The sequence below is a fragment of the Ananas comosus genome, linkage group 8, assembly GCF_001540865.1.
Source record: "Ananas comosus cultivar F153 linkage group 8, ASM154086v1, whole genome shotgun sequence".
Lineage (NCBI taxonomy): Eukaryota > Viridiplantae > Streptophyta > Magnoliopsida > Poales > Bromeliaceae > Ananas > Ananas comosus.
This window is the reverse complement of record NC_033628.1, coordinates 9461269-9470543: the sequence shown is the minus strand read 5'-3', so window position 1 is coordinate 9470543 and position 9275 is coordinate 9461269. Positions and strand designations below refer to the sequence as shown.

General features: G+C 37.6%; 1 protein-coding gene across 1 annotated transcript; it reads left to right on the top strand.

The window, feature by feature from the left end:
• Nucleotides 3387–9054, top strand: LOC109714221 (probable methyltransferase PMT15). Its single transcript, XM_020238733.1, has 6 exons — nucleotides 3387–4311; nucleotides 6516–6726; nucleotides 7346–7643; nucleotides 7739–8131; nucleotides 8221–8298; nucleotides 8441–9054. Exons 1-6 carry the CDS (start codon nucleotides 3589–3591, stop codon nucleotides 8667–8669), a joined length of 1932 nt encoding a protein of 643 aa, XP_020094322.1. The 5' UTR covers nucleotides 3387–3588; the 3' UTR covers nucleotides 8670–9054.

Here is a 9275-nt window from a genome sequence, read left to right as displayed (position 1 = left end):
TATTATATATATATATATATTATTATATATATATTATATTATATATATATATATTATTAGAGTGTAGAGCTAGATGCTTCGACAAGCAAACGGGCTCGTTGTCACCGCTTTTATTTTTGGTTTTCGATGATGGTCAGCCTCTTAATGCGATACGGGTAGTTTACATGATCGTATACGTATTAAAAATGTTTAGAAATAATTTTATACATTTCATATTGTTCTCTATCATAAAGTGGACCAAATGAACATGAAATGATTTCTTTAAAAATGTATGATAGGAGTCTTGTAATCAAGATCAGATATAGTCTGGTTTTAAATAGTTTAAGAATTTTCTAACAAAATTCAATTGATTTTGATATCTTTAACAGCCGTTAACGAGAAATTCTTCATTCGACATTAAATTACAATTTTAAACCCTTGTCATTATGGCAAATGGTCGAAGATTTAATTTGATTGTAAACACTTCAGTTTATAGATATGTTTAAACGAGTGCATCGATCGTCGAATTTTGGAGGCTTTATATCGAAAACAAATGGGTGGCAACGGGAACCCATTTGCTATCGATAGGATTCTAGACTAACTTCTCTCTCTTCTCTCTATCTCTCTCTCTCGTCTCTTCTCTCTCTCTCGTTCTCTATATATATATTATATTATACTTATATTATTATATATATTTATAGAGTGCGTCTGTATGTTCTGGAAGCACGGAGCCTGTGTCAGTTGTTTTACGATGTTTCAGATTTTTGAATCGGCAATCGGTCTCGTTAGATTGATCTGGTATTTGAAGTTCTAGAAATAAATTTTGCGGATTTTTCGTATTATATTGCTAGTGATAAAGTACGCTCAATATCAATCGTGCTGAAAATAAATAATTTACAAAAAATGATGACGTATGACATTAAAGTTAGATCAGAAGTTATTGATCTTGTTTTATTGGCATATAATTAAGATTTTCTATCAAAATTTCATGTGATTTTGCGTATTTCTAACGCGTTAAACTGCCAAAGGCTCAATTACGCGCATTAAATTATTGATTGTAGCGCCTTGATATAGCGCAAAATGACGTTATTTTGAAATAATCACAAAATTTATTTTACTAGGTTCAATACTCTGATAAACTATAACGAGGCCGATCGTCGATTGAAATGAAATCGAAACAACTTGAAGCACGGAGGGCTCGTGTTCCAGAAGCATCACCCATCACCTCTCTCTCTCTTCTCTCTTTCTCTCTCTAATATTTATTTATATAATATAATATAATATATATATAATATATATATATTATATAATATAGATATATTATATATGATATATATTTATATAGTATATATAGTGAGCATAGAATCTCTCAAAGATCGATGAAGGTGGTGTTTTTGAGTTTTGTTTATGGATGAAGAGATGTTGGGTTGAGATGACGGTGGTAGGTGGTGTAGGTGGAATGGTGTTTATTTAAGGCTATTAGTATAAGAGTAGATCAAGGGTAGAACTTAGAAACCTTGGGGTTCTGTATTTCTAAAGTTTCTAGTCAATTATTATAATATATCTATATATATAATTATATAAATATATTATATATATATATATACAGAGAGGATGAGAGAAGAGAGGAATAGAATACTCTCAAAGTATGGAAGATAGTTTGTTTGCTTTGGTTTTTAACCCTTGGATGGAGAATGTTGGTTGAGATGATGGTGTTGTATGGTGTGGTAGTGTGTGTGGTATGGTGGAAAGTGTTTGAGTCAAGGGTATTAGTAATTAAGGAGTAGATACAAAGGGCTAGAACTATACAGCACAAGGGGTCGAATACTTTTTAAGTATTCTATATCAGTATATATACATATAGAGTCGGTGCGTATATTTATGAAATATAGCCTTATATCATAAGTTTTTGGAGTTAATCTATCCTTTAATTTTTTCACCCGTTAGATTATAGCTAATTTCCAAACCTCACCTGAAGGGGCCACTATCATCTAACGTAACCCTTTCTTCCTTAACGTACATCTTTTATTGAACGAATCGAAACTTTGGTACAGGGCTTATATTTCATATGGTATATAGCCCCAGCTAATATATATTTATTATATATTATATATTTAATATATTATATATATATATAATTTGAATTGAACTGGAATACTATCAGTAGTAAATGGACTCCGTTGCCACTTTATTTTTGATGATGGAACTTCCAAATCGATGATCGACATTATTGAACATGATCTATACTGCCTAAAGTATCTAAAAACCAAATTTCAAATCTTTTTAATATTATTGACCTAATGATCAAAGAGTTTCAAAATTTATAATTTTACTGGTCGATATAAGACGTCTTCTCGTTTAACGATGTAAAGATATGCAAATCGATTGAATTTTGGTTAAATTTTTTTTAAAACTATTTAGAACAAGATTATACTCTTGAATTTGATTACAAGACTACTGTCACCACTTTTTAAAGAATATAAATTTTCAGCCGTTCATTTTGTGTCCACTTGATGAACAAGAGAATAATAGCGAAAAAATATAAAATTTGATTTGTAAATATTTCAAGTGGTATACATTATGTTCAACAGTGCTAATCGTCGATTTAGAGGCTCTATTATTGAAAATAAATGAATGACAATAAAGTTTGTTTACTACTAATAGTATGTCAGTTCAACATTATATAATTTTATCTATATCAAAATTAAAATTTTGAGAACTTAATAAAAAAAAACTATGAGATAAAGTTTGGGGACTAGTTGTGTATGCACTCCCCAAGTTTCTCCCGGTAGAGTTAGGTAATCGGGGGAGCAAAAAGCCAAAACGGCCACCAACGGCCCTGCCTCTTTGTTCCCACTTGAAAGTTGAAACACAGTACCTGACACAAAACTTACACTTTGGCCCCTGGATAAAATTTTTTTTTTTTTAAATTACAACTAATATTTTATATGAAATTTATAATATTTAATTAAATATTTTATATTATATAAAATTATATAGTTTTGTTATAAAATATTATTTATTAGGCGTAGGTAATAGTTTACCCTCAAACGGATAAATTTGCAAACCGACTATAATAAAACTTTTTAAATTAATGCGGAAATTAAATGAGCAAAGTAAATTTGGAGTAGTGTGAAAAGGGTAAATTGCAGGTTTAGTCCTTAAACTCTCTTTTGTCATAATTTTTTGACCGAATTTTTAGAATTGTCACAATCAAAGTCTAACACACATTTCAATTTAATTAAATGTTGATACATCTCAATGCAATTTAATTTAATTGAATACCCGTCCCCAGTCCCCACCATCACAGATGCATCCAAAAGGACCAAAACCCCACCCCCCTCATGTAATTTTCTATTTCTACTCCCAATAATAATATCATATCAAAACCATACGCTTCTCTTTCCTTCTATACATCACCACCCCTCCCCCCCTCCTCCTTAATTTGCCCAATTTATATCTATCTATTTATTTATTCATTTATTTTATACCTAATTAAATTAGTAATATATACCGACTCATCGTCCTCCTCCCCCAAATCCCCCCCCAAACCTGAGCCCTCATCGCGTTCTCTCCCTCTCTCTTTCTCTCCTCCCTAATTAATCGGCCATGGCGGGGGCTTCTACGCCCTTCGGCGGCGGCGGCGGCGCGTGCAAGCTCTACCAGAGTTACCTGAAGCGCACGAACGTCCTCTCCGTCGCCTTCGTCGCCTTCCTCTGCTCCGCCTCCTACTTCCTCGGCGTCTGGCAGCACGCCGGCGCCGGCCCCGGCGGCGCCGCCGTCGTGCTCACCGCCGTCCCCTGCGATCGCCGCGCCGCCGGCGCCGGCGCCGCTCCGGCGACGGCGACGGCGCTGGACTTCGCGGCGCACCACTCGGCGGCGGCGGAGGAGGAGGGGTTGGCGGTGGAGGAAGGGCGGAGGGGGCGGCGGGGGTTCCCGGCGTGCGACGCGAAGTTCGCGGAGTACACGCCGTGCGAGGATCGGGACCGGTCGCTGCGGTTCGAGAGGGAGCGGCTGGTGTACAGGGAGCGGCATTGCCCGGAGAAGGGCGAGCAGCTCAAGTGCCTGGTCCCGGCGCCGCCCGGATACCGGAGCCCGCCCCCGTGGCCCGAGAGCCGCGGCGCGGCGTGGTTCGCCAACGTGCCGCACAAGGAGCTCACCGTCGAGAAGGCCGTGCAGAACTGGATCCGCGTCGACGGCGACAAGTTCCGCTTCCCCGGCGGCGGCACCATGTTCCCCAACGGCGCCGACGCCTACATCGACGACATGCAGCGCCTCGCCCCCGCCCTCCGCTCCGGCGCCGTCCGCACCGCTCTCGACACCGGCTGCGGGGTGAGTTACGCAGTCCTCCACCACGCACCCACCCTTTATATCTGAACTACGAACTATTTTGAATCCCGGCTATACATTATCTAACCTTATAATTTTTCTTTTTAATTTGACTAATTAATATTTCAATTTACTTATTAGATTTTAGTGAATTGACATTATTTTTACTCAAATATTGTATGCTTCATATATTTTATATACTTTTTATTTAAAGTTAAATTATTCTTGAGTGACTAAAATTTATATAAATTTTAAAAATTAAGCAGTAAAATTTAGAATCAGACCTATATATTTACCTTCTTTTTTTTCTTGGTCTCTATTGGAAAAAAATGTATGGAGGACCCCTCGACTGTACTCTATTTTCAAAGAATGTCTTGAGCTATTTGCTCAAGTAATTTTCAGTTAAAAAAAATTATTAAATATTATAGTTTTAGTCACTTTGGAAAGAATTAAAATTGGATTAATTTACTGGTCATGGCTAACTCTGCCATTAAATTCAATACAATTTTTAACTTAAATGGCTAGAATATTTTCAATAAAAATAAAAAAAAGGAAGGTCTAGGGCGTTTGTTTCCAAATGCAATGGATTTGAGGGGTCTTTATACAATTTTGCCCTTTCTTGTTTTTTTGTTTTTTGTTTTTTTGTTTTTTTTTTTTCGCCTTTACCTTTTTCTTTTTTATTATTTTGTTGGTTTGGATAAGCCGAACTGGTTGGTAGCAAGATTGAGAAAAATATACAAAGTTTTTGCTCAATGACAAATTAAGTATGTTTTTATTTCTCCGCGTGTAGAAAATCTCTGCGTATAATTTTGCCATGCGCTTCAATTGTGTATCTACAACAAAATTAATTTGAGTTGTTTATTGCTCAGATTATTTCTACTGTGGATACTCATGCGCACGATATTTTTGCGCATGCGAACTGTAGAGAATTTACACTTGGTCCACAATAGGCCATTTTAAAACCTTCAATTTTAGCAAAACTCTTAAAAGATTATATTTTTAAATTTATTGGATAAAAACTAAAGAATTAATCATTAATAGCTAATAAAACTGTAAAATTTAGAAAGTATTTTAACTAGAAATTTACAAATAACTAGAGTAATTAACTCAATTTAAGAATTTAGAATTTTTAAAAAAAAAGTTGAAGAAAAAGTTTAAGAACCTCTTTCAAAATGTGCTATTGTTGAGGGGTCCTCCTTAAATATGTACCTTCTCCCTTAAGTTTTCTAAAGTTAGAAAAACAAGGGATATTGTCGGATCCGGGTCGGTCTTAATGCAAAAAAAAGAAAAAAAAAAAAAAGAAAAACGCGTTTTTTTTTAATGTAATAATTGGTGGGGAATTGTGGCGTTTCTTCGTTTATAGCGAATCTTTATGACTTTATCGGATACGTTGGATGATTCGGTAACCCGAAATAAATGTCTCATATTTATTAATTTTATTTTTTATTTTTTCCTGGGTAAAATTTGGATAATTATAGCAAGATATTTTTAGCAAACATTATTATTTCTCCGGGTCGCTCGTGAGTCAACCCGGTCGCAACTCGGTTCATTGTAACTTGTAGGTAGCTAGAAATAAATTAAGAACCCATTTTCATTCAAATTCTCTTTACTACTATTTCTTAAAATTGAATAATTTTTTTATTTAAATGAACCAAAAATTTTATCAAATTTATTGATAATTTTATCGATATAATTATTAAATAAGGTTAAAATAATTAAATATAAATAGCCAATAGAGTTATTAAATCTACAAAGTTTTCAATTTATTAGGTAATTAAAATAATACAAAGATAAAAAAATATTTGACTGAGGATTGTCAAATTTAATGGTTGAATTAGGTATAAAGTGATTAAAAATAGTAAATTTGATAAACTTATCAGAAAAAAAAATCTGATAAAGGTTTTAATTTTTCTTAGTTAGAGAGTCACTCGACCAAAGTAGAAGTAAAGTAAAAGTTTTGAGCGCGTCAATTCAAACAGAGAAGCATTGCTTCTTTTTTTTTTTTTTTTTTTTTTTTTTTGAGGGGTCTTCGTACATTTTTATCCGATTGAAAGTATAATTGAGACAGGCTACGTACATTTTTATCATCACTGTTAAATTTGAGCTGCATTTGATTTTATTATTATTACTATTATTACTACTACTATTGTTGCTGCTGCTAGTGGTGTTGTTGCTGCGTAATGTAATGTGATAACACACATTGTTAGGTGGCGAGCTGGGGCGCGTATTTGCTGTCGCGGGACATCATCACCATGTCGTTTGCGCCGCGGGACACACACGAGGCGCAGGTCCAGTTCGCGCTGGAGCGCGGCGTCCCGGCCATGATCGGCGTGCTCGCCTCCAACCGCCTCCCCTACCCCGCCCGGGCCTTCGACATGGCCCACTGCTCCCGCTGCCTCATCCCGTGGCACCTCTACGGTAACACGCAAACGCATCTCCGTCGCCCGCTCTTCGGCTTTTATTGTCAAATTATTAAGTAATAATTGAGATGCACATCTACTACTACGTACTGTTCCTGAACGTGTCCAAAATGTAGTACAGTGCCGTGGTCCATCGTCTACTTGTTGCTTGTCTCAATATTAAGATCTAAACCATTAAATGCGCTGTACAGCACCTAAGGAACTGTTAGATCCATGCTCCAATTGGATGTCGGGAGAGGGAATTTAGTTGTTAAGTCACATCCAATTGTTATATTTATTTTACCACAAAAATCGGACATGTCAGGAATAAAAATGTTTTGTAAAATTTTATAATCCTTCAAAATCTGACATCGAAAAATGTTTTACCTATTTTTTACAAAGCGTAAATTCTATTATGAAAATAAGTTTTTTGAAACCCTGTGAACCTGAAAGAGGTCCTTAAATTTTACTGAGTTTGAGGTTGAAAAATGGGGTGGTTGCTCACTTCAGTTGTGGACCAGGTCTGATCAATGATTTCTTTCTCCCTTCGCCTCTGTCCAACACTTTCTCAATCAAGCAATTAATATGCATCTTGTCCTACTTGCTAGGCTAAATTAATTGGTGATTTACATTGACAGATGGGCAGTACTTGATCGAAATTGACCGCGTTCTGCGGCCCGGAGGGTACTGGATCCTGTCGGGGCCGCCGATCAACTGGAAGCGCCACTGGAAGGGGTGGCAGAGGACTCAGGAGGATCTGAGCGCGGAGCAGAATGCAATCGAGTCCGTCGCGAAGAGCCTCTGCTGGAACAAGATCAAGGAGCAGGAAGACATTGCAATTTGGCAGAAACCAGTCAACCACGTCCACTGCAAGGCCAGCAGAAAGCTCGTCCAGTCCCCGCCGTTCTGCCCTGCTCAAGATCCTGATGCTGCTTGGTATATTACATACTCAGTTCACTTTTAAATAACATATAAAAAACTATAGAAAGCTCGACCTGATGAACTTAATTCTTCTATTTACATATCGATAGGTACAACAAGATGGAGACCTGCATTACTGCCCTGCCCGAGGTGGCCAGCATCGAGCAGGTGGCGGGGGGAGAGCTGAAGAATTGGCCGGAGAGGCTGACGGCGGTGCCGCCGAGGATCAGCAGCGGAAGCCTCGAGGGAGTGACGGCCGAGATGTTCTTGCAGGACACGGCGCTGTGGAAGAAGAGGGTGGGGTACTACAAGACGGTGATCAACCAGCTGGGGCAGAAGGGCAGATACCGTAACCTGCTCGACATGAATGCGCGGTTCGGGGGGTTTGCCGCCGCGCTCATCGACGACCCCGTCTGGGTCATGAACATGGTCCCGACCGCCACAAACATTCACACTCTCGGAGTGATCTACGAGCGCGGGCTCATCGGCACTTACCAGGATTGGTGAGAGTTATAGAACAAAATTAAGAAGCCTACAGTACTAGTACTCTCAACTTCTTCTCACTTCTCATGATTTTCTTTGTTTGTTGCAGGTGTGAGGCCATGTCTACTTATCCAAGAACATATGATCTCATTCATGCTGACTCAGTGTTCACCCTCTACAAGGACAGGTAATCTTATGGTGTATATTACAATCGCACAATCTTATTCGTAAGGTTTTCTGTATTTTAGCCCTACGAACCACCGGATTAAGTCGAGTCTCATTAATGATTAATGTTCTTCTTTTTCTTGTTTTTTGTATGTGTGAGTTAGGTGTGAGATGGAAGACATTCTATTGGAGATGGATCGGATCCTGAGGCCGGAGGGCACGGTGATCTTCAGAGACGACGTCGACATTCTGGTGAAGATCAAGAGCATCGCCGACGGCATGCGGTGGGATAGCCAGATCGTCGATCACGAGGACGGCCCGCTGAAGCGGGAGAAGCTTCTCTTGGTTGTGAAAACATACTGGACTGCCCAGGACCAAAACCATGAGCAATAATGATAAATGATATGATGAATGAAAGCTGCCTTACTAGAAGCATTTTTTTTTTTTATTTTTATTTTTTTCTTCACTCTGGCTTGTTCAGTGAGACTTGTTGGTGGGGTTTTTTGCTTCGATTTTTGCTAATTCTTTCTATCATAATTCATAAACAGCTGCCTTGTTTATCTGATAGAGAAAAGAAAGAGGGGGAGAAGAGAAGAGATTATAGTTTGGGATTTGCAAGATTTTATAAGGGTGGGTGCAACTAATGTTGGTATAAACTGGACAGATTCTGTAATCATCTTCTGGGAAGGAATCAATTTGAGATCCCATCCAACCATCATGTAATCTTCTGGTTTCTTTTGTTAATTGTTACAAATTTTCAACTTTTTAGAAGGCAAAATTAATTAATTACAATCTTTATTTAGTGGTGATTGTTTACTCTTAAGATTGAAGGCTCATGAACTACTGATGTTGTACCTATTTATTAGGGATTGTATTTGCCCTAGGAGTTAGGAGTAGAGTACCTCACAAACTATACATATTAATTGGTTGGATTTTAATCTTGGACTCACGAATCATGCTTTATCTTTTCGTGATTCACGTCTTTCTGTCAGTTAAATA

Coding starts and splice junctions, on each gene's coding strand:
- LOC109714221 (XM_020238733.1), top strand. CDS start 3,589: ATGGCGGGGGCTTCTACGCCCTTCGGCGGCGGCGGCGGCGCGTGCAAG. Junction 4,312..6,515: donor CTCTCGACACCGGCTGCGGG/GTGAGTTACGCA, acceptor ACACATTGTTAG/GTGGCGAGCTGGGGCGCGTA. Junction 8,299..8,440: donor TTCACCCTCTACAAGGACAG/GTAATCTTATGG, acceptor TGTGTGAGTTAG/GTGTGAGATGGAAGACATTC.